Genomic DNA, 25,495 nt, shown 5'->3' on the forward strand with positions numbered 1-25,495 from the left:
TGTACTCTTACTCAAGTACTAGGGTCGAGTACTCTGTCCATCTTGTTTAATTGGGATGAACCCAGTAATGTATACGGATCAGGTACTGACAGCTATCCTCCACCTGACCCCAGGTGGCGCTGTAGGCAAATTGGAAGGGTATTTTTCGTGGCGATTTTCCCTCCTGTACAGTAACACTTCCGTTGTATCTTTAAGGGGCAATGAAAGTGTTTTTTCCCATTTTTATAAGCCATTACGTGGATCAGAACACGGGTTAAATAAACATTTGAGAGTCTATGGTCCGCTGCAGCTGAAGCTAAACATGGATCTCCCCAATCCCCCAGAAGGTAAGCAGCGCGTCGCAGCGTTGGATGAGCTTCATTGTACGTTGTTTAATACCCGTGCTTCCGAGAGCTAACGTGAACCTTACTGCTATAATGCAGCTAACATTACTGCCGCACGTTTCATGGCGGCTTGCATTAGTAATCTTCAGTATCTAAATGTGTGTCTTACAGGTTTTTGCACCTTAGCAATAGGTTAATAACATCAGCCATGGTAACTGTCTGTTGTTACAGCTATGTTCATCATTTGGCTAACGTTCAATGCTTAAGTTAAGTGACACATTGTCGTCCATGTTATGTCCCACCCCCGATTAAGATTCAAAGTTACCTGCAGTTAATGGACTACTGTAGAAATGGTTTGCTCTGTGACTTGTGTACACTACAGTTGGTGTTGAGCATTTAAGCATACACCTCTAGGGCAGACTATGGATTGGGATCATGCTGCTCCACTGTGTATTGCTAAATAAAGTCAAATAGTGAGATGCTAGTGCAGCGTCGTATGCGTATTTTGAGCAGAAATGTAAAGAGCCAGAATTTAGTCTACTCTTGTTTTGGAGCGTCAAAAATAACAGCAACAGGGTTTCTTTGCTGTTTTCGAGTTGTTTTTTTCCTCCGTGTTTGTTTCGATTGTTTACATGTGCTGAAAGAGCCCACTGCACGCAACTTGCTGAGTGCAAAAGTGAAAAACTACCTGTCATTTTTAATGAGAAGATACAGTTTGTATGACAGAGATGAGAAACAAACATGTTCTGTCCCGGACAGGGGTCTCCTATAACGGTACCTTTTATCACAATGTAGTTGTGGTGTGTTAGTTCATTTAAGAAGTCTTGTAAGTAATCACACTATACCTTGTGTTATCACATTTCAGTATCTTTGTCTTTCACTTGTAACAAAAACAGTCAGCTGACTTTGCAGGGTACAGTTATCTGTTAGATGATGGGGTTTCTGAATCCAAATCAATCCCACATGGCAGACGTTAAACCCCTTTTATCAACTACTTATTTTCCCTATTCTTGAGTTGCTTGGGATGCCCCCTGCGTTGTATTTACAATGTCACTGTCCTCCTCCATGTTTTCTAGTCAGCCTCATCTTTTGTGGTGCTTAGAGTTGTGGTCCTGCGAGGGTGCTGGATTTGCAAGATCATGCGAGTACATGATATGCAGCCAAGATGTACTTCTCTCCTGAGTATGTATAATAGAGACAATAAAGGACAGCTTCTGCTTGAAATCAAACTGAAGGGATTGGATTGAACATACTTGAATGTAAGATGCTGTAGTGTGCTCATTTTTAAGAACAGTTCACCCAAAAATGTAACTTAATTGTAAAAAGTCAAGTGAATTTTCGTAGTCTACAAAACATTTCTAGAAACATATCAAAACAACTGAAATCCAAAAACAATTTTAAATATTCCAAATATCATTCCTATTAGCCTATATATTCCTCAGAAGGAGAAAGGCAAGGCATTGTAATAATGATACAAATAAAAGTAAACAACTGTTAATCTTTAAAGTGTAACTGTTAATTGGCCTAGAATAAACAGCAGAGCAGGGCAGGTGTTAGGGCTGCACGAAAAATCGTTAGAAAATCGCGATCTTGATTCACACATACACATGATCTCATTTCCACACATGGCGATTCTGAAGCATTTTATATCTCGAGCTGAATCAAAAACAAATGGTCCTATTTTCCTCCCGGATTTTTTGAAGCGCCCCAAAACGTAGCACTTGATTCAGTGGAGGAAGCCCGCCTGCAGTTGAGTGTTTGGAAGGAGTGAGAGTGAGAAGCCGTTTATAGACAGGGCAGCAAGACGCCAATCTGCCCGTCCTTTTGGCGGCTAGGTCCGCGGTTTTAGACAGAGGGCGGCAAATTGAGGGTCTGTTTTGGTCCGCCGGTTTGCCGCCTCGGAGGGTAAACTTATTTCCACCTCGCCTGCTAGATGGGCAACTGGACAGCCACTGAGATCCGGTAGATGCTAACGTCTCCTGGATCTCTAGCTTGTTGTTGTAGCGCAAGCTAGGAACGGTCGCTACTTTCAAATTAAAAGCCCCCCGCTAAGAGCCCAGTTCTAAACTCCAATGGGGTGCAATGTAAAGCTCTTATTTTGAAGACAAATTCGTTATCAATTGTTCACAGGCCAAATTCGGGCTTCACCTCACGTCACATGTTTACGCCTACCTCTGAGGCAGCTTTTGGAAAAGGAAGAATATTACGCCTCCGTTTTAGAAAGCCGACCACAGCAGCTATCACATATCACCTAGCCAAGGATACGGCCCCAATAAACACTGTACAACATGAGGGATTAAAGGATGCCCTCTCATCTTGGAGACTATTTTTTTTTTTTTTTACTTTTGTAAAAATCATTTCTCATCCAATGATAGAACTTCAACAAAACAAAAAAAGACATTGCTTTGGCAGAGGCATAGTAGCATGCCTCTGCCATACAACAATGTTTTTTTGTTTTGTTCAAGTTCATTAGTGCAATAAACATTTTGTGAAAAAAATCGTGCCAGAGAATTGTGATCTCAATTCTAAGCAAAAAAATCGTGCCAGAGAATCGTGATCTCAATTCTAAGCAAAAAAATCGTGATTCTCGTTTTTTCCAGACTCGTGCAGGCCTAGCAGGTGTTATTATTTTTTTTGCCTTTATTTATTCAAGATGAGTTTCACTGAGAGCAGTGCTGTCTTTTCAAGAAGACTTCTACATAGCTACACATTAGCCCCATTCACACTGACGTTTGGATGAGGGCATCCTGTGCCAATTCTCCGTCTCCGCTTGAGGGGTGAAATTTCGCGCAGCATTGACGAACCGAACCAGTAGCCCCATTCACACAGAGTAGCTGCTTTGCTGTGCAGCCGCTGTTTACTAATTCTCCCCTGTTGGTCATTCACGCAGAGCTAAGTATCTCTGCCTTGAAGACAAACTGCTGTGTTATTCCCACAGAAAGCCGGCGCTACAGCTCCTAAAGAGGCGTGACGGTACACTTCATGATGATGTCTTTGTGTTTTCAAGGTGTTTCCCTGGGGTCCTGCTGTCCATTCACACTGGTTTGGTTCGCCAATAATACGGCCCTGATACTACCTCCAGAGGCGGATCAGTGCCAGGGCGAAATTTTACCCCTCACCACCTCTGAGAGATTCACACTGAGATGGAGGCGGGGAATTGGCGCACTAAAGCTGCACCCAAAAGCCAGTGTGAATGGGGCTCATGATTCTAAAGTATCTACGGGTTTAGATTGACAGGAGGACACCGGGGAAACACCTTGAAATCACACAGATGTCATCATCATGACCGTACCGTCACGCCTTGTTAGTAGCCGCAGCACTGGTTTTCTGTGTGAATTACACAGCAGTTCTTCTTTAAGGTGGAGATGCTTCGCTCTGTGTGAATGACCAACGGCAGGGAATTGGCAAACCGCCACTGCGGTGATAATGCATTATTGACCTCCTGTATGCCTTATCTTTCTTGTAGCTTGTCAGTCACACCAAATGTCACCAGTATCAGGAGTATAGGTTGTTTCCTTACATATTGTGTGGAAAAAGAGTTTTATGACACAAATTTCTATTCAAGCCTGAACAAAAGTGTGTGTTCACAAAGCAAGTTGATAACCATCCTCGTGATACAGGTTATCTCTGGTTGGTTTTAGGTTTTGACAAGCCAGCTCACACAAAGAAAGCCTGGCTAATTCTCATAGTGTGGAGCCTTGAGCATTAATCATGATCAGAGGGGGATACATTTAATATGCACACAGGCGCACACTCACAGATCTGTCAACATTAGTGCTGGGTTGTACTCTTTAGTTTTTTGAAAAATAAATCCTCATGCAGCAAAAATACATCGAAAAACACAGAAGATGGTAGAACTTCACGTACCACGTGTCATTCAAGTACAAACGTCTTTCGGGAATATTAAAAATGTGGCAGTTCTGTGACTGTAATATAATAATACATGAGAGCTACAAACTGATCAATTGTCACTGCTTTGTATCTTTTGTTAATGGTGTGTCGTCACATTTAGACAAATGCCCAGCTGTCTCAGCTCTGACTGTATTTTTTTCCTCTTCTTCTCTTTCCTGATGCAGATCAAGAACTGAGGAATGTCATTGACAAGCTGGCCCAGTTTGTCGCTCGGAATGGGCCAGAGTTTGAAAAAATGACAATGGAGAAACAGAAGGACAACCCTAAGTTCTCCTTCCTCTTTGGGGGAGAATACTTCACCTACTACAAGTGCAAGCTTGCTATGGAGCAACAGCAGCGTATGTAGTTAAGGGGACAGTCCACCATAAAACCATTTGCACAAAGATATTTTTATGATGTTGGAATGTTTCATTCATTAAGTCTTTCTCCATACGCTAAAAGCCGTCATGGAAACAGTAAGAAAATGAAAGAGATCCAGTTATAATACAGTCTGTATATTTGAGTACATAAAAGAGAACATGCTGATAACAGATTGACATACAATTCATTTTATCACATTAATGCATGTCCTGTTTCAACATGTATTAAGCGATATAATCCAATTTAGGAAACCTTGTGCACCCATTTATTTCTTGAATGTATTATTTCTTTTGAATGAACTCTCCAGCATCATATTAATGATGTGTATTCTGTTCTAGAGTGGATTTTTTTCATGAATTGCTCTTACTGTCTGCTGCCATTCCAGCTGTGTTCTACAGTAAAACAGTAGTCCAGCCACAAGCTGCCCCATCTACTTGGTCAGGTTTTCACAACAAAGTGGAGTGAATGTGAGGTTGAGGAGTGCTGAACTAAATTAAATTTTGAATTCACCTTTTATTTGATACAAGAGTAGGGCTGGCTATGGAGCTGCAATATGTTTTAATATGAGCACGGATTAAATTGTTGACTTTCAACTCAATAATCAAGTAGCCATTAATAATGGCTGTTGTCATGAAAGAAGCATATTTTTAGGTTTCTATGACCAAACTCAGGTAATGTATATGCCAAAGCTCAACCCTACACAAGATCCCCATTTTCCAAAGTGATATCCAAGACCTTGTGAAAATTGAGCAGCATGACTTGGGGACATGAACTCCTTTTTGGCCTTGTAGTAAAGACAATGCCGTTAGCCAGGGCTGAAAATGTGAAGCCCACCTCACATCTTAAAGGGAAATTTTAGTTCCTTACAAACTGGGTCTGATTTTTGTAGTTATTGGTCAGAAGTAATGACTTTGGCCTTGCTGCGAAATCTGGCTGTTTTTAAATATGATGTTCACAAGTACAAAAATGAGACCCAGTTTGTAAGAAGCCAGAATTTTCTTTCAGCATTTTAAATGTGCTTTGTTTGGTCATTTGTATCCTCTATCCACTGTCCTGAATAAGATGTCACGTGTGTATGTACCTGTCACGATACATGCAGTCCAGCTCTGAATGTATTCTCACTACTGAAGATATACTGTCTGAGATGTGCACATCTGGGCAATTAAGTAGTGTTTGTTGAAGAAGAATGTATCAATTTACTGAAAAACTCAAGAAGTCTGTGCAACACCTGCATCATAATGCACTACTGCGTTAACGAGCCCAACCAAACATTCACCTGGTGAGTAACACCAGTTAAACGGTATGTAGGCACTAGATGCCAGTACATTATAGCTGGTCATAATTTCTCTGCAACTTGTATTTAAAAGGGTATCGGTCTTTTAAAGTGTGTAAGATTTAGAGGAATTTAGGAGGATCTGTTCACATAAATGGAATATGATATTTATAATTATGCTTTGACTGATGTCATATTGGTGTTTCAGTGCGTGACTTCCTGTCTACTCAGTGCTAAATTCAGCTGAGTTGCTGTGTCACGCTCCAGCATCCGCCAGAAATCGAAGTCCTGCGTATTTGTGCCGGAGGGCTTCGGACTGCCAGAGCTGGGAAGTGGCAGATACGCAGTATGGTGGACCTGGTGGAAGTTGAGACTAGACTAAAGTGAAACCCATCAGCTCTGCTGGCATGACGGAGACGTTACGCAGCTGACACTTACCTGGTGGGATCTAGGGGTGAGTCCCAGAAGGACTAGAGCTTCCTCCATGGGACCTCCCAAAAACTTTGAGTCAGGAGCGTGCACCACTCAGATTTTGTGTGCCTGATGTGCATTCTCGTTCACTCGTATTTTTTGTAAGTATCTGCCCTTCCCAGGTGGTGCTGTGTAACACACCATCTGGTGTGTCGGGTTATGGTCCAGTCAGATTTTTTGCTCCTTTTCCTGCCGACATGAGTAGAACAGCAACTACTTTGCTGTTGATTTTCAAAAGACTATAACCTGACTTGTTGGTTCTCAAACTGACCATCAAAATATTATGCTGGAAATTACATAGGACTTAATAGTGTCAGATGGAGCTGAGATGGTAGTAGAGCTTGCTGAAGCATACACTGCTCAGTCCTGCAAAAAACATACCCATCCAGATGAAATATAGCTTTTAGGGAGTCTCCTCTCTTCAGCAGAGCCCGCCATCTTGCACTGTCATGTTTCTGCAATAGCCCACAACAGACAAACCTAGTTGTTTGTGTTTTTAGTGGCCACAATAGGGGTCGGTGAGGCATGGGGTATTCAGTTGGTTGTAGTCTGCAACCTCACTGCTTCACACCACTAAATCCTACACACTGGACCTTTTTTCTAGATCATTTCTTCCTCATCATAACTATAAGAAGGAGAGTGTCAGGAGATTAAATGTCAATATTGTCTCCTTTATAACCGATGAGTCAAATGTTAAACTCTATACATGAATAATACAGTATGTTAAGTCATTAAATAGCTATAGCAACTTCACTCGCACAGTTCTCATTTCCCATTACTAATCTATTTTGTCTGATATAACATACATGCTTCACCATTTGAGCAAGCTCTGGGGCGTGCAGGCTGTTGGATTGGCCATTAGTGCACCAGGATTACCCCTGAAAAGGAAAACATGGGGAGTGCCTCCTGGTAATGCAGTTTATTAAGAGTCATCATAGAGAACCTGATATGGATAGGGCAGAACAGGAGTACTGTGGAGTACAAGTGAAAGAAAAAAGTTGCAATACACCTTAGCTTAAAATGTGGCCGCACCAGTAATACCCATCAAACCTGCAAAACCTGGAGCTGTTGAGAACTGAAATACTGTGCAAAAAGGGGCAGAGACTACACAATAGGACCAAAGGTATTGTAAAGAGGGAGATTGTCAAAAATAAATGGGAGCACTAATGCTAAATGAGATAGTAAATCACTACAGATCCAATTTTAATTCACTGAAGCACCAGATGTATCACATATGGCAATTTAACTGTATTATTAAGTATTTAGTTTTACCTTTTGACTCATCAGTATATTCTTGCTGCTGATGCAGGGGCAGTCACACCTTCTGACAACATCTACGTTGAGGCTGCATTGAATGATGACTAGATGATCATAATTGCACTGTGTTGTGCAGGGTTGCATAGAGTTCTTCTGACAGTTTTGTCATACCACTGATATGCTTTAAAGTTTGCTTTTCTCCACTCAGATCCCTCTACCCACGATGGTGAGGAGTATAAATCTGAAGGTATTTATTTGGAACCAGATATGTCCGATAAATTAAGAATTCCAGTTGGAAAGACTGGACATAGTCACACCTAAAGCTTTTTTTTTTGTTTTCTGTTGTTGTGCATTTTTCATGTCGTTATGGTTTTCTTTTTTTAATTTGCTGTGTTGTTGAAGAAATTGCAGGCATATCTTCTTTATGGTGTAATAAATGCTCAAAATGTGCGTAATCGTTCCTCTTTAGGCAGCTAGTTTAACTCTGAGAAAGAGAAAGAGGAGCCTCGTGACATGTCTTTGAGGAAGGCCTTGTTGTCGAGTCCGTCTGTTTCTGGAATGCTGATTCACTTCAGCTGGAGTTTAAGGGGCTGCGTGATTTAAGAAAAATGCTAGTTTTTGGTTGATGTCACTAGTATTTGTATGATAATCTCATTTAATTTTGAAGAACTTTGTCCCAGGCAAGCAGCGAGCATAGCTTCACAAAGATCAATTAGCAGCAGTCGTTGTTAACACCTTTGCAGCGAGTGTTACTTGTTTGCACTGGTGCAGACTTTGTTAGTGTTTACATCCTGGTTTGGATGGGTTATGATTTAATACTTTGCCCCCCCCCCTTGGTATATGGTGAGCTCCACCATGTGACGCCCAGATTCACTGTCCTTGTGATATTATACTGATACATTTTAGAAATGATCACAGCTGTCCAGTAGCTACAGGAGGATGTATGGCACTGTATGAGAACTTAAGAATACAGTAAACGTGGATCAAATCAGAGGGTAGATGAACTATACTGATGACAGTGATATACTGTGGTCAGAAATTTTACAAAAAAATATAACATATTGGAAGCTTTTTACCATACAGTATGGTAAGCTCTGCCTTTTCACTGTCTTCACTTCTGTTCCACATTGCCTTTAAGGTAGAAAGTTAATATCAGCAAAATATTCACATGTTTAAAACCAGTTTCATAACAGAGGGCAGTTGGACATTTTTAAATACTTGCACACCCTGAGATTAATAAACTCGTATTGAAGAAAGGATTAGAAATTGACAGGTTTTATATGATTTATGGACGAGTTCTTCATCAGATGTTGGTTTTTTGATGTACAGCTCCAGTAAACACGGCTCGTGCCTTCATGCTAGTTTTATTAGTTGTTAAATATTTACACAATGTAATGAAGTGAAATATAATTTCATCTCATTGTATCCCCGCTGTAGTTGAGTGACCCTATACCTCCATTAAATGTTTTCAGACCTTGGTGCTTGTGAACTTTATGATTTTGGATATGCCAGCATGTTTTGTTTTCTCAGCAGAGTTTCTCTCGCTGTAATCAGGAGGTTAGGAATGAAGACACTGGTTGTGTTAATGTGGGTTGCATGCCTCTTACACCGTGTTAACCCTTTTGTTTTGTTCGTGGAACATTTCATCTGCTTTCTTTATGTAAGCTATCACAACTTATTTGACCATCAGAGGTCAGTATTTTTTTTACATGGGAGGGAATGCACATTTGTCTTTGGGCATCGGCATCTCAACAGATGGCATCAGTCCCACAGCATCAACCCTTCCATTGTCAGCCCTTATATCAAAGCTTCACCAAACCTCTACTCCTCAATTGTTCATATTGCATGCTGTTTTCCTGCTGTTGTTTGTGCAGACATGTACAACCCAGGCACCAAAGACATGGTTGATGTCCCTCCTCCACCAGTGCAGTTGATTGTTCCGCCTCAGATTCCCCCGCCTGCTGCACCCCCCATCGATGAGCTTATCCAACAGAGCCAGTGGAATCTGCAGCAGCAGGAGCAGCATCTGCACACACTCAGACAGGTACAGAACAAGCAAGAAATTATAAATCTGCCTGAGAGGACATCCTCCCCTCAGAGATGTCTTATTTATCCTTTTTTGGTTTGGGTGCCTTTAAGAGTCCACAATGTTAAAGTCTCAGTATGATAGCCCCGTATCTTCTGGTCTATTGTGACAAAAAACAACTTTTTCAGAGTGTTGTGAAGGAGGCTAAAGAAGAATGGTATTGCATTTTCCAATTCTTTTTTTCCTCTATGTAGGAACAAGTGACTGCAGCCATAGCTCTGGCTATGGAGCAGCAGACCCAGAAACTACTGGTGGAAACTCAGTTGGACATCACAGAATTTGACAACCTGTTGCAGCCAATCATAGACACGTGCACCAAGGATGCCATCTCTGTAAGCCTGCCATAATGGAGATTTTTTTGTAGTATCCAGATTCCTAAAATAGCTCAAGGAGAAGGCTTTCTATTCTCATCATGTGTTTGTCTTCATGTCAGGCTGGCAAGAACTGGATGTTCAACAATGCCAAGACTCCACAGCACTGTGAACTGATGACATCACATCTTCGCAACCGCATCACTGCTGATGGAGCGCATTTTGAGCTCCGTCTACATCTCATTTATTTAACCAATGACGTCCTCCATCACTGGTACACGAAAACTAAATACATACACAGAAAAACCAAGTGGATCACTTTACTCCTACAGTTTGATCATCACATGCAATAATGTTATTAGTGTTCTAGAGAGTGTTGTATAAACCTGGACCCACTGCTGATGACTTATTTTTAAATGTTATTTTACTAAATGGAATCTATACATTAGGTGCATACAACAAACAATGAAATTGCTGAAGTTTAACATTTAAGCATTTACACAGCAACTCGGTTAATAACATGCCAGTATGGCATTATGGCACTTATGATAAAACAAATATCGTATAAAGAAGCTTGTTTGGGCATTAAACACAGATTTTATAGGAAGATTCAGAAAAGTGTTGCCCAACTTTGTATTCCTCTTGTAACCTGATGCGTGTTGTCATGTACCCTTCCAGTCAACGGAAGCAGCAGAAGGATTTGTTGGCAGCGCTGCAGAAAGTTGTGGTTCCCATCTACTGTACAAGCTTCTTGGCTGTAGAGGAAGAGAAACAGCAGAAGATCACCAGGGTACATGGCTGCTGATAAATACAAAATTAAAAGTACTTTTATGGTTTTGGAGGATTTTTAGTCCATTTCTACATATTTGAGTATACCAGGAACTTTTGCAAAATGTTCACAATAAAAACTATCCCCTTGAGCCCAGAATAATTTGGATAAAATGTATTCACAGAAAACTTGATCTTTGAAATTTTTTTAATTTGAGTCAACAACAGGGGGCTCTTCGATTGGATTGAATGGTATAGCAGAATATAGTACAGCCCATTGAATATCATCATGTTAATTGAACTAAGTCCCTTATTTGTCCTGCAACCTGACTCTAATATTCACTTATTAAAACATTCACCTACACATAAAGTAGCTGAATATAAAGCTTTGATAAATAGCAATTCCCTGGCACTTTGTGCTTGTTCTGCTCTTAATTTATTAAATTGGAAGAATTGGTACTTATTTTGGTGAAAATGATTTCCTATGTGTCAGTCAGTTTTCTCTGATTCTTCTAACTTCCTCCTCCTCAGTTGTTGCAGCTTTGGGAGAAGAATGGGTACTTTGATGAGGAGACCATTCAGCAGCTCCAGAACCCAGCACTGGGCCTTGGCCAGTACCAAGTTAGTGGAAAAAAATGTTTTTTTTTTTGCTTCTGTTTGGCAATTTCCTGCCACCAAAGGTTTGCATTCAGATTTATGTCCATCAAAAAACAGTTTATAACGAGATGGATGAATATTCTTACTAAATATATCATGAACAAGAGTAGAATCCAGTGACTGAGTTTCACAGTAATGTGGAACCTGTTGAATGTGGCTGTAGTCATCACACAGCTACAGCAGTGATGTGTGTCACATCTATAGTAATGGATTTGAGGGGCTGTTAATAACTTTACACACAGGTGGCCGTCAGTCAGTTCATCAGTTATTTATAACTGACCTGGCACAGATAGATAAGTCAGAAAAACTGGAATTACATGACAGTAATTGATGTTATTAAAATATTATTTTCATTTTTAAACAAACGACTGGAAAGTAACTCACAGATTGCAGATCTCAGAAGTCCTCTGCGCCATAATTTTTAGATGTTTTAATCACTGGAGCAGAGTCCAGCAACGAGTCCTGTGTGCCCACACACAAGAGCAAAGCTCATCATTAACTGATCTGTGACCGGCAGAAATCTCTAAATCATTTTTACACTCAACTAGATCCATTAATGTAATAAAATTAAATAGACTAAATCAATTATAAGAATACACAGCAGCCCATTGTGAGTGCAGATTGTAGAGGCAGACTGACCACAGGATTCAAATTTAAATCATTGAAGTCCACTACAAACTTTTTGATGTTGCTGATATCGATCTTCCGGCGATGGCTGTTGAACCATGTTATTAAGCTGTTATGTTATTTAATGAGCCACACAGTATTCCAGCTGCTGCAGCACTATTGGAGTACATCTATTGAGAGCATATTTGGGGAAGTTTGGTGTTTCATGGACAACTCCTTTCTCTTTTTTCTTCACACTTTTTCACTTGCTGGTACTTTTTAAAATGGGATGAAAATGGCTAATTTGATTGGTCATCACTGAATCTATCCCCGACTTAACTTGCCTAACCTGTGTTCACCAAAATAACAAAAAAATGTGCTGGTCACGCCCATTTACATGTGCACCTGAAGATTTTGCTTGCTTTTGGAAAATAAAGCCCTTAGTTTCATTGACTGATACCACTGTGACTGTCTGAGATTGTATACACTTTTGTCCTCTCTCTCTCAGGCTTCTCTGATAACGGAGTATGCTGCGGTGGTGCAGCCGATCCAGCTGGCCTTCCAGCAGCAGATCCAGGCTTTGAAAACCCAGCACGAAGAGTTTGTTTCCAGTCTGAAGCAGCAGCAGCAGTCTGCTCCTGTGGCACAACTAGCTACCCCTGCTGAGCCTGAAAAGGCCTTACCTATGACCTCACAAGCTGGTGAGAAGACACTTGCTTAACAAAGCCAGAGACACTGTACCTGAAACCAGATGTATCATTCATTTAACAACAAAACCTAAATGTTTCATCCAGTTCATGCAGACACACTCCATTTTAGACTAGTTATTTGAGAAAAAGCGTTTAACAGCCACATACACCATCAATTAGTTCTGACCATTGACAATATAAAATTGTGGACAGAACCAGCATGACATCACTAATAGACTTCTGAGGTACCATAATGAAGCTCGATGTGGGTGGTACCAGCCGTCACCATGTTGGCAGTGCCTAACTCCGCCTGCCTATCAACTGATCAAAAATGGGTGAAGTGGTGGAGCTGAAGCGAGCCAAGTTTAGTTAAACAAGCCTACCTGTTTGGAAGCTACAAGGCTGGCTAAGGCTATGGAACTCAATGTGTTCACACAAAAAGATTAGCACTTCACTATTTAGAACTTCCACATTTGATTCTCAGAGCAGGAGTTTGGTTCTGACTCAGAAGTTTTGGGGCAGTTTTCTTCAGCTGTTCATCTTTGTGACTGGCTCTACATTGGCCAAATACATGTACAGTATGTTTTGTGCTGTTATGTCTCAGTGTTTATTGTGTGCAGGTGATTTGAAGCCACCAATGTCAGGTCCTCCAGGGGAGTTTGAAGGAGCCTCATCCAGACCACAGGACAGCAGCAACCCCAGTGGCCCCTCAGATATCCCCTCCAGCAAGCCTGCGTGGTATGACCCTCAGCATATGGGCCCTTGGACCCCTAACCAGCCGGTAAAGACTCATGTTTCTCTTGCATGCTTGTGTACAAATACTTTGATTTAATTGGACGATACTTTTGTTCATGGTAAAAGTCCAAATTAAAATTAAAGCTGCTAGCAGCGATGAACCGGCCCTCACAGTCAACGCATGCTGATGTCGGTGCATGCCGCGTACCTGGCCCCATTGCCTGATTATTGTGTACGGATCTCTTAACTGTCCGTGTTTCGGACAGTGTTGTAAGGGGTTAAATGTAATTTCCTGTGTCCAACATGTGACGCTGTGACTATGACTGTATATTGGCTATGTGTTCTTGGCTGGACTCTTATCAAACATGTGAAGTTTGGTCCAGATAGGAATGAGGAAGTTGTTCCTTTATGGTATACCTTTATCTGTATTAAATAATGTACGCTGAAGTCAGAAGAACTCTCTGTAATCTACATAAATACAAAATGGACTATTGGTGAAAAATCCCTCACACAAATTGTATTTTGATTATTGATTGGCGGTGAAGCTCCTGGAGGGTGTGCTCACCTTTTAGTTGCATGTAAACTTGTAGTGTATGATATGGAGGAAAGAACCTATGAATGTCATGTAAATAGGATGTTTGTCTGAATTCGTATGTCCAGTAGGTGGCGCTATGGATATAACACAGTATTGATGCATGGAGGTATTTAGAACAACATTGTATACATGTGTGATGTATACAAGCATTAGAAACAGTGTGTGCCCTGTGGCATCAAGCAGAAGTGTGAACTGACCAATGGCCCTCATGAGTTCATCCTTACATTCTCCAATGGTCAGCTTTTCCTTCTGAAAGCTAATATATGTGGTCTTCAAAATGTTGCCAATGTTAAGCATGTTTGACAGAAAGCACTCAAAATGCTCTGTGCAGATATGCTGCAAGTCACTGTTATCACTCGTAGCCAGTTGCATTTTAATGGCTGGCGATAGTCTTGATATTTTTAACAGTGTTTCATGCTTCATGCAGACCATCTGATATGCTGCTCAAAAAAATGAAAGGAACACTTTGAAAACACATCAATTCTCGATGTGAAAAAAAATTATGTTGGATATCTATACAGATATGGACAGGGCAATGTCTTAGGAACGAAAGGATGCCACATCTTTTAATGGAATTAAAAATGTTCAGTTTACAGAGGGCTTAATTGTATAGACACCCCGAAAATCAAAGTGAAATAATGATCTGGCAGGCTAGTCCATTTTGCCAAAATGTAATTTCAAAATGCTTCTCCATATCTTGTGTGGCCCCCACGTGCTTGTATGCATGCTTGACAACGTGGCAGCATGCTCCTAATTAGACGACTGATGGTGTCTTGTGAGATGTCCTCCCAGATCTGTGTAAGTGCATCCCTGAGCTCCAGTAAAGTCTGAGGAGTGACCTGGCGGCGCCTGATGGACCGAAACATAATGTCCCAGAGGTGTTCGGGTTTAAGTCAGGTGATCGTGAGGGCCATTCAATTGTATCAATTCCTATATCCTCCAGGTTCTGCCTGCATACTCTTGCCACATGAGGCCGGGCATTGTTCTGCATCAGGAAGAACCCAGGACCTACTGCACCAGTATAGGGTCTGACAATGGGTTCAAGGATTTCATCCTGATACCTAATGGCAGTCAGACTGCCATTTTCTAGCCAGTAGAGGTCTGTGTGTCCCTCCATGGATATGCCTCCTTGGACCATCACTGACCCACCACCAAACCTGTCATGCTGAACGATGTTGCAGACAGCATAGTGTTCTCCTTGTCTTCTCCAGACTCTTTCATGTCCATCGCAGGTGCTCAGGGAGAACCTGCTCTCATCTGTGAAAAGTACAGGGCACCAGTGGCGGACTTGCCAATTCTAGTGTTCTCTAGCAAATGCCAATCGAGCTCCTACTGATGGGTTGAGGACCTACTACGGCCCTGTCCAGCTCTCCTAGAGTAACTGCCTTTCTCCTGAAATCTCCATGTTGTGAAGATTGTGCTGAGAGACACATTAAATCTCCTTGTCACGGCAGGTGTGGATGTGCCATCCTGGAGGAGTTGGACAACCTGTGCAGCTTCTGTAGGGTTAAGGAATCGCGTCATACTGCCAGTTGTGATGATGAGTCTTGCCAAAACCAGCATTAGTGGAAAACCAGCCAAAAAAGATCAAGAGGGAGAAACTTGAAATGACCGCCACTGTTTTAGGGGTTTTCTCATTGTTGCCATTCTAGTACCCCTGTTGTTAATTCAGTCAACACCAATACAGCTGATACTAGCCCTTTTTAGATAGAAAAGGCGGCACATTTGCTCCAAAGTAAGGAAGGCAATGTGCGATGCACCCCTGTCTATTACCTTGAGTCACAGGCTGAGAAGCTTCTGATGTGTGCAGTTGTGATGAGGAGGAGGAGGACGCACTGTTTTTGATAACAGCTGCACATTTGACAGTGAGTCTCTTGTCTTCATCTGCAGCGTTATTGGGCTAAAGAAGCCTATATTCTTAAATCTGGGATCGAGCAGTGTCTTCAGTGACATGATGCCCATTGATTGCATTGTGTTTAGTTTCTCCTTAAGTTGCCTCCTCAGACTCTCAGCCATTATTGTGACATCAGGAGTTTGGACAATTTCCATGCCCTCCTCCAGTGCGTGGTGTAGCATTGATAACAGGGGAATTACTTTAGATCCCAACACTCTCTTCTCCTCTGACAGCTTGACTGTGGCATCATTGAACGGGGACAGCACTTTTAGAGATTGTGCTTTTATGTGGTACTGTTTTGTTGTGAGTTGGGCAATGCCAGTACTTAGACCTGCCCAAGGTGCTCCTACGGGTTCCCTTTGGTCAGGGGTGGGGAACCTTTTTCCTATCGAGGGCCATTTCAATTTTCATACCATCCCTCAGGGGCCATGACATTTTTTTTTTTTTTAAAGGTAAGCAGCTCACAACATAATTTTTATGGCCTTTTTAACTTAATTGCAATAACGTAAATATCATGACTATTAATTAATGTTTTAGCCAACTTTAATTTCATCCATTTCGGTGTATCTTCGTGTTTGAATCCAATTAATTGTCTGTTCCTGTTGGTTCCAAATCATTTCAGAGCATCCTGATGTGAAATAAAAAATATATCAGCTTTAAATCACTCGAAAATGACAGATCTGAGTTGTCTCATATAAGGTTGTCTACTATCAATCTGAGGTGAAATTGTTGAGTGGATACAGGGAGTTTTCTTTTGAAAGCAGGCTGAATATAGCTCCAATGTCATTTTTCGAGTGATTTGAGAGGGCCGTATTTGTTTATTTTTACATCAGAATGCTCTGAAATGATTTGAGGTACATTATAAGGTTGTCTATTATCATATCAGTGTGACCTAATGCGATGGCTGGAACTGCTTCTCCTTGGTGAGACGTCTGATGTCAGGTGGCAGTGATGACGATGCTACTCTCAGCTGGTTGTCCAGTTTTGGGTCAGTCAGTCTTGAGCTGAGCAGAGTCTTTCCAAGAGGCAGTTTTGAAAAGAAAAACCGAAAATCTCTTCCAAAATCCTTCAATGATTTCTCAATGTCTTGTGCCATGTCAGTAATCTGATCTGAGATGGTTCTCCGAGACAAACTTACACTTTGGAACAGCTTGATTTTTTTCTGGTGCGAGCAGCTCCACAGCGGTAACGAGGCACTCCATAAATTCCCCCTCCGCATGTGGTTTCAGCTTCTTAGCAATTAGCTCACTCACCACGACGAAGCTAGCCTGCGTCACGTTGTCCTGGTCTGCTCGCAGTTTGGATAAAACTGTTTGCTGGCCAATCAAACTTGAATAGCGGCAAGACTTTGTCCATGCGCACTTGTCCTTTCAATGCATCCGGTTTTGCATGTTTCGCACTATAATGACGCTCAAGGTTTGCCTTTTTCATTACTGCCGGAGCGTCCCCACAAACCAGGCACACGGACTTGCCTTTCACTTTCACAAAGAAGAATTCATTTGTCTATTTATCCTTGAAAGAGCGACACTCCGCACCAACTTTTCTTTTCTTACTCATCATCTTCTGTTTTAGCCAACGCGAGTATCCTGTCGGTGTTGTCACCAGTCAATCACTGAGGACACGACGCGATGAGATGATACGCGATGATGTTGTGTTCAATAACCTTGGTCATGGCCTGGAAAGACAGACACCTGCCCCGGGGGGCATTTAATTGCACATTTGAAATAATTTTTCCTGAATTAATTTTTTGTGAATGTATTTATGGATTGCCTCGCGGGCCGGACCAAACATGTGTTCAAGCCTGCAGAAACCCTGTTAAAGGTCTTCTGAAAATGTGACCAAATCTGCTGGCTCAAAAAAGTACAAACAGTAATTCTAATATTTGGTTATATGTCTGCCATTTTCACCTTAGTTATGTGCCTTTGATAGTCATCCACAAGTTTCTGGTAGTCCTCTTGTTGAATTTTTAACCACTCCTATTGACAGAGTTGGTGAAGTCTAGCTACATTTTATGGCTTCCTAGCTTTTAAATGCCAGGAGGAAGTGAGAGAATGTAAAACGACTATTGATACACATCCCTGATCATTCTCATGTTATCATTCCCATGTTATATAGGATGCAGTGAAATTACTAAAAAGTTGACTTTAGAAAAAAGTCCTGATCAATAATTGGACACCATTTCCAACTGCAATGAACCAGCTTTGGGGGGGCCCAGCTTGCAAAAGGTTGAGAACCCCTGGTCTAGTGTGAAAGGTGTATTAGAGAGTTGAAAGAATCGACCCATCATCCTTTTTGAGAGGCAAGCTAAGATTCACTCCTTTATCCTGCATTAATCTAAAAACATCAACAGTGATGAGTCATATGCAAGTTGTCCTCGGCTGATCTCGCCCAGCCTTTGAAATTCCCTGCTCTGGATTTATGCAGCATATGCGACTTCATACAACAGGCGACACTCAGGCTTTCTGACTTATGTACTTCCTCAGCCTCCTTTTGACCCGAACCAGCCTCCCCCTCCTTGTCCACCATGGAACAGCCATGAGGGAATGTGGAATGACCAGAGGGACCCAGGGAACTGGAGTGGAGGTCCACACAGAGAAGGAGGTCCCTGGAGTGGTCCTGGTGGCTCTGACCCTGGCCCTCCATCTTGGAACTCATATGATCAGCAGCCACCATGGGGGAACCAGCCAGACCAGCCTCCGTGGGGCCAGAGGGAGCCCCCATTTCCCCCACGCATGCAGGCATGTAGATAATTATTGTGACCAGATTTCTATGTATTTGTATTGCATTGTATACTCTACATTTACCCTCTATCATTGCAGTATGACCCAGTCTGGATTAGACTAGAGTGTTTGGCCATTTTTGAGTATATTGTTTGTCATGCATTTTTACAGAGACCTCCTCACTTCAGAGGGCCCTTCCCTCCCCACCAGCAGCCGCCTCCTTTCAACCAACCTCCCCCACCACCACACAGTTTTGGACGTTTCCCGCCACGTTTTATGCAGGACGACTTTCCACCCAGACACCATTATGACAGGCCGCCGTACACCCCACACCGCTTTGACTATGCTCAGGGAGATTATCCCGGAGGTGTGAAGCTAATGATCAGTAACTGTTCTTTAATGCAATTTGAAGTCCACATGCTTTTGAGTCCTTGTGTATTTTAAGAAAATCCACCTTTGTTTGCCAGACATGCCAGGTCCTCCTCCCCATCATCATCCCAACCAGAGGCCCCCCCCTCCAGGTATGGGGGCTGAACATCCTCCCTGGGGTGGAGGCCAGCACCCGGATTTTGGCCCACCCCCGCATGGCTTCAACGGCCATTCACCCCACATGCGTCATCGGCAGCATCCGGTCCAAGATGATCCCAGTCTTGTGCCCAACGTACCCTACTTTGATCTGCCAGCTGGTCTTATGGCTCCGTTAGTCAAAGTAAGTTACATGCTTCTAATGGAGCACAAGAAACATATGTTCAGCTGTTCAAACTTTGGTTAGTTAACTTTAGTTACTTTCTTGCAGAAAGGTCAGAATGCTTTAGTGTTAATTTCGTTGATGAAGACTATGATGAAAAATATTAATCCAACGAACCTTTTTCACTGAAGAAAACTAAATAAAAACTAAATAAAAAGTCAGATATGATCGACGTAGACTGTGACGAAGGCACTGGCCGGGTCGGGGATTGATAAACATAATGACCGGCCACCGCTGTCAACGTTTTTTGTCATGACGGAACTTCATTCAAAGCAGAGCTCCACCAAAGAGCCTGCAATGGTTACGAAAGGTTATCTGATGTGTCAGTGTTTCCCCAATATGCATTCTGCTGCTGGATTTTCAGCGACGCCAAAAAAAAAAAAGAAACAGGATTTTTGTAGGTTTAATATTACGGGCAAATGGTGAATTTAAGTTGCACCCAGTGAAAGTACTACATCCCAAGTTATCTTGAAATCAATTGTTATTGTCATTACTGCTATTTGTATCTTTTCTACAAGTCACCGTTTAAGTTGAGTGACTGAAATCCTCGCCATCCTATTCAAAGGCTGCAACAGGAGACTCATCGAACCGGGGTGAAGTTAGTTTCAGGTTGGATATTCTGTAGAATATCCCTTCAGGTCCAGCCAAGACTTTACTGAGGTTCATCCAGTGTGAGCAGCAGAAGAACAGTTAGCTCACCTCCAGAGCCTCGCTGACCCGCTGGAAACTGATTAAGGGAACGTCATTAAATTACTTAGTATAAATATATAAATACAAAATAATTGCAGTTTTTTCAATATCTTCTATGTCATGTGACTCCAAACCAGCAGCAGATTGTATTAGTAAACTGGAGATATGAGACACAGATCTTTTTATTGTATTTTAGTGCTTCCTGTATTTTATGTGAATATTAATATGCCGAAATTGTGATTTTTTTTCTCAGTAGCTTCCATGTCATGTGACCCACTGACTTCTGAAACCAATTCAGTTTCCATTTAAAAAAGTCTATTATAATAAAGAAAATAGTGGTTCTCTAATGCTCACATATTTTCAAGCAACAATGTCAATTTATACACTTTTTTGTCTCATGTCTTAGATTCTGATTCTGAAATTCTGAAAATTATGTATTTTTTTCAAAAATCTCACCAACAAATTTTAAAGGGTTATTTTTACTATTTTTTTTTTTCCGGGGGCCCCCATGGACCCTCCTACTGTTGCTAGGTTACTGATTATACAGACATAGTGGGGCCTATATTTTCCTGCTTTTTTGTCCTTTGCCAATCACACCTATGTAGATGTTGTGACACTTATATGACTATAAGTGTGTGTGTGTGGGGGTGTGTATGTGTGTGTGTGAGTGTGTGAGTGTGAGAGACAGAGAAGGGGAGAGATCTGAGGAGATTGGGCAACAAAGAAAAAAATCACAATGAAATCTGATGACCTTGGGCCAAGTGGAAATAAAGCTAGTGCTGCTAGTGCAACCCAGCATCAGGCCATCTCTACAGCTTTCATAATTTCTTCAAAGTACACAACTGAATGGAAGGAACAACAGACCAAGGAGCCATAGCTAGGACGCACAGGTTTACCTCTCACAACATTTGAGGATGAGGACTTTGTGCTAATGATGGAGATCGTAGATAGGAGACTAACAGGTCCAAAGAAAACTAAAATGAGCATTTTGATTAAAACACACAACCAATAGTTCTATTATTATTTTTGAATAGCATGTTTTAATGTTTTTGATTTTGCACAGACAGTAGAAGACTGTAAGTTCAGAGTTAGGTGGTTATTGTACTTCATCTTGAAAGAATGTCATACATTGCATATCATTCAGGGAGAATGCATATCTTTTTCAGGGAGCATGTGTATTTTTCAGGGAGAGCAGGCCTTATGCTTCTTTTATGTGAAATTATCTTCTGTAAAAAGGCCACGGTCAAGTTTTAGACATTAAGAATAAAGTAAAATACATGTTTTTTATCACAATCATTAAATCTATGTCTGTATTGCATATTCAAACCTTAATACCATTCCATAACAGACTGATGAATGCTTCCAATGACCGGAATTTCTGAGGGAACATTTAGCCGAATCAGTCCACCGTAGATTTAGTCAACTAAAATCTGCTAATATATAATATAAGACTGAAAGACTTAAGACTAGACTAAGACTAAAACTTATATTTAGTCGATTTAAACTAGACTAAGACTAAAAGATTTCAGATGACTAAAATATGACTAAAACTGAATGGTGTGTTATTCAAAAGACTAAGACTAAATCAGAATTTGCTGTCAAAATTAACCAGAGGATTAAAGAACAGTGGTAATGGGATGCGGTACTGCCACTCTGGTTTACAGAATGACCCTGAGATTCCACCAGATACGTGTCCGCTGAGTTACAGCTCCACCAAGGCAGCGGCGCTGAGGATTCACTGTAGTCCATGTGTTAACTTCCACCAGGGCTGCTGCGCTGCGTTTCTGACCTCCGGAACAGATATGCAGGACTTCCATTTCTGGCAGATGCCGGAGCATGACGCAGCAATTCAGCTGAATTTAGCAAAGAACAGACAGGAAGTCATGCGCCAAAACAACAATATAACATGCGGTTACTTTTCATTGTAAAACACTCTGTGTTTACGTCAGCACACAAATTTCAGAAAAGAGACAAATGGAAGCTCTTCTACTAATCCTTCTGTCTGGAACACTTCGAGTGATTATGTGATCATCGCGGGAACTCCTCAGTCTAGCGTCGTCAGTTGTCACCCGTTGGGGGTTGCCGGACGGCGGCTGCGGAGCAAAATCGGATCAGAGCCATAACGAAGCGGACACGCATCTGATGTAATCTCGGGGTGACTGTAAGAATACTTTAAGACAACCTTGACAACAGACTAAAGGAAGACTCCCTATCACTAATGGAATAATCATTTCTAAATAACTGACCGATCCACTGCCATCAGTTTTATAATCGAATTAGACACATTTACCAACAATAACAAATCTGCAGGCTCCGTGACTGTCTCTGTACTCTCTATTGCGCAGCTTGAAGACTGTGATTATAAACCTCTGGATCCTAAAGACATCCGCCTACCGCCTCCCATGCCTCCTAGTGACCGGCTGCTAGCTGCTGTGGAAGCTTTCTACAGCCCTCCATCCCATGATCGGCCTCGGAACAGGTACACACATCTTAACAAAGCAGACCAACATTCAAATTGTTACTAAGATTTGTGTGATGTGACAAACAAGCCATTATTTTATGTGTATCAGGCACTGGTTAACCATTTATATCCACTGGGTGTATGCTACCGGTTAGCTAACTGTCATTTATTCATTTTCTCAGATACTTATTCTTGACTCTCCTTTTTTTTACAAAACTAATTTGCATTATCAAACAGTGTTAATTTACTTAGATTTGATGGCATTCAACTGATAAAATAACTTCAATATATGGCAGTCTTTAATCAATCCTGTCTAAATATTGATTAATTTTATATTTTAGGGAATCTGTCAATTGCCTGTTAACCACAAATGTACAACATAGATACAACTTTAGTTTCTAAAGCAGGAGTGAAAGTGCAAATTATGCGACCTCTCCTCTCCTCTTTTTTTATGCTGTACTCGCTGTTAATCAGGTTTGTTGACAAATGAAGTGCACATATCGTGAAAAACATTGGAAACAAAATGCAGCTTTCTATACACTCTCCTCTCTTGACTTCTCCACCTCCTTTCCTCTCTCGTCCTCTCCTGTCCCCTCCTCCCTCTCTCCTCTCAGCAGAGGTGCTCAAATTTCAGTGCACTGCTGCTATTTGTATTTAGGGGAAACACTGCAGTACTTATATCAGCTGTGCTTAATCCAAATTAGGCTATGGTTTCATCTTTGTGATTGTATTTAAGGATTTAATTCATCCATAAAATTGGTTTCTGTATAGCAGTCCTGTGTGGCACTGCTATCTTATGACAGAATTTGGTGTAGGTAATATTCACAGCTGGCTGTGGTTTATTCCTCCACCAGTGAAGGCTGGGAGCAGAATGGCCTATATGAGTTCTTCAGGGCCAAGATGAGAGCCAGAAGGAAAAAGGGACAGGAAAAACGCAACAGGTGAGCCTCCTCTTGATTTGGACCTTTCGCTCTTGTTCTCTCTTTGTTATTCACTCACATTCTGAGTAGATGGCTTGTTTTGTTGTCTGTGAAAATGAGTTTTCAAACTCCACTGTGTCTACTCATTCTACTCAAAGTTAATTGTTGTTACTGCAAAATTTTTATTGATGTCACTGTAGGTGTATCAAGAGATGTAGACACTTCACCCACATGTTAATTATGTTCATTTTAATGCCCCCTCCTCTTGTACCATTGGACCGCCCACCTCTTCCTGGGCTCATTCCTTCTAGTGGTCGTGGAGGCAGTCGCTCAAGAAGTAATTCCCGCAGCAGAGGACGGTCTTCATCTCGCTCCAGCTCTCGCTCTTCGAAGTCCTCTCAGTCTCGGTCACGCTCATCGCGCTCCCGTTCTCACAGCCGCTCCCGTTCCTACTCGAGATCCAGGTCTGCAGCAACACACACACACACACACACACACACACACACACACACAAGAAGGTAATTTTGTGTTGGGAATGTCTTGTCAATATGGAAATGAACACTTGTTTACAAAAAAGAGGGACCAGTTATTTTCACTGTTAGCGAAAAGTGAAGGTACAGGTTGTGGTACAGACAACAATGGAGGAAGCAGAGCTGATATGTTGTTGTATAAGAAGCATCAAACCCCTTTCTGCTTCTTACTGCTCTGTTTTCCAGCTCCAACTCCCCCTGTTGTTGTGTTTGCAGTCATCTTTTTAGATGTCATAGTTGCGACACTGTGTCATATCTGCTTAGCCATCCAGGATCAACAGTACAGCCCACAACCACTGAAAGAACCTGGAGCTTGGTTCAAGTTAGAGGTCGACCGATAGCAGGAAAAAGCCGATAGCCGATTAATTGGCTGATATCACTCACTCGCTATTAGTTATATGTTATTATATAATAAATATATTTAATTTAAACTTGTATGTTCAATATCTATTAAAATCTACATGGATGATTTAAGTTGCACTTTAATGGGGGGGGGGGGGGGGGGATTAAGTGATCCCTCACATTTTGAGAGTGATGTTACTGTGTGCCATACAAAATAATAATCACAAAATAACACTGGTTAAACAAGGCGTATAGTGAAGGGATTTGATTTCAGGTTTGCCTCAGCCAGCAAATTGCCAAATTTTAAGATTCATGGCAAACTAAGATGAACAGACACAGACAACTTTCGTTTTAGCGTGTTCTTAACAAGCTGTTAATTGTTAGCTTAAAAAGCACTGTGGTCGTGTAAAACGTGCCGGTGGAAATGTCGCTGTTTATGCTGAAATATGATGCACGTTTATGCTTGTCGAACAAGTGGTACTTATTGCCTCCGCCAAGGAGGTTATGTTGACTTTCAACTTGTGAAGGTTTTATTGCACTTACAATAACGCGTGTCGCCGTTTCCACCTGGGTCACATCTCTCCTCTCTCTGCCGCTGCACACAGCAGCAGAGAGAGGAGCAGCCCCGCCCCTCAGTGATCAGAAAGACAGAGAGCAGGGCAGGGAAGAAGCAGTTTATGGCGCTGTGGAAAAAAACTGCAGCCATCGGCCACTATCGGAGCCAAGTTCCACTGATTCCGATAGTTTGTAAAACGTCCTATCGGCGCGGATTAACCGGCCAAAACGATTAATCGGTCGACCTCTAGTTCAAGTGTGTCACTTCCTGAGCAGAGCCAAACATTGGTACCAGGAACCCATTCCCATAGCAATCAAGAATGAACTGGAAGCAAAATTTGTGACATCGGTCAATGTTACATTATATGTGGTTATGTTTGTGCAGTGGAAAAGTTTTTAGAGAGAGAAATAACAGTCTGCTTTGTTTTTCAATCGTACACCTTACATGTATCTGACTGAACACATTCACCTTGTTTCACTCATGCTGTACAATTCTGTGAATGCAACCTGTAGTATGTTGTTAATGCTACATGTGGTGTGTTGTTGTGACATGTGGTGTGTTGTTAGGCTTCAAGTTCATCTTTTCCTGTGT

At 41.7% G+C, this 25,495-nt stretch overlaps 1 protein-coding gene across 2 annotated transcripts in view; it reads left to right on the forward strand.

The window, feature by feature from the left end:
* The first annotated feature begins 159 nt into the window (after positions 1-159).
* Positions 160-25,495, forward strand: part of cherp (calcium homeostasis endoplasmic reticulum protein) — a 31,710-nt gene continuing 6,374 nt past the window's right edge. Inside the window, exons 1-16 of one of the 2 annotated variants that reach the window (XM_030433424.1) lie at positions 302-326; positions 4,400-4,573; positions 7,805-7,843; positions 9,471-9,640; positions 9,877-10,014; positions 10,116-10,267; positions 10,672-10,783; positions 11,293-11,382; positions 12,533-12,725; positions 13,334-13,494; positions 18,421-18,675; positions 18,829-19,024; positions 19,125-19,366; positions 22,441-22,574; positions 23,411-23,497; positions 23,788-23,940. In XM_030433424.1, the coding sequence (XP_030289284.1) occupies positions 302-326; positions 4,400-4,573; positions 7,805-7,843; positions 9,471-9,640; positions 9,877-10,014; positions 10,116-10,267; positions 10,672-10,783; positions 11,293-11,382; positions 12,533-12,725; positions 13,334-13,494; positions 18,421-18,675; positions 18,829-19,024; positions 19,125-19,366; positions 22,441-22,574; positions 23,411-23,497; positions 23,788-23,940 (2,321 nt within the window). Of the gene's footprint in view, positions 327-4,399; positions 4,574-7,804; positions 7,844-9,470; positions 9,641-9,876; positions 10,015-10,115; positions 10,268-10,671; positions 10,784-11,292; positions 11,383-12,532; positions 12,726-13,333; positions 13,495-18,420; positions 18,676-18,828; positions 19,025-19,124; positions 19,367-22,440; positions 22,575-23,410; positions 23,498-23,787; positions 23,941-25,495 lie in introns of both variants that reach the window. The other variant, XM_030433425.1, reaches the window with a different exon arrangement.

This window comes from Sparus aurata, chromosome 11, assembly GCF_900880675.1.
Source record: "Sparus aurata chromosome 11, fSpaAur1.1, whole genome shotgun sequence".
NCBI lineage: Eukaryota > Metazoa > Chordata > Actinopteri > Spariformes > Sparidae > Sparus > Sparus aurata.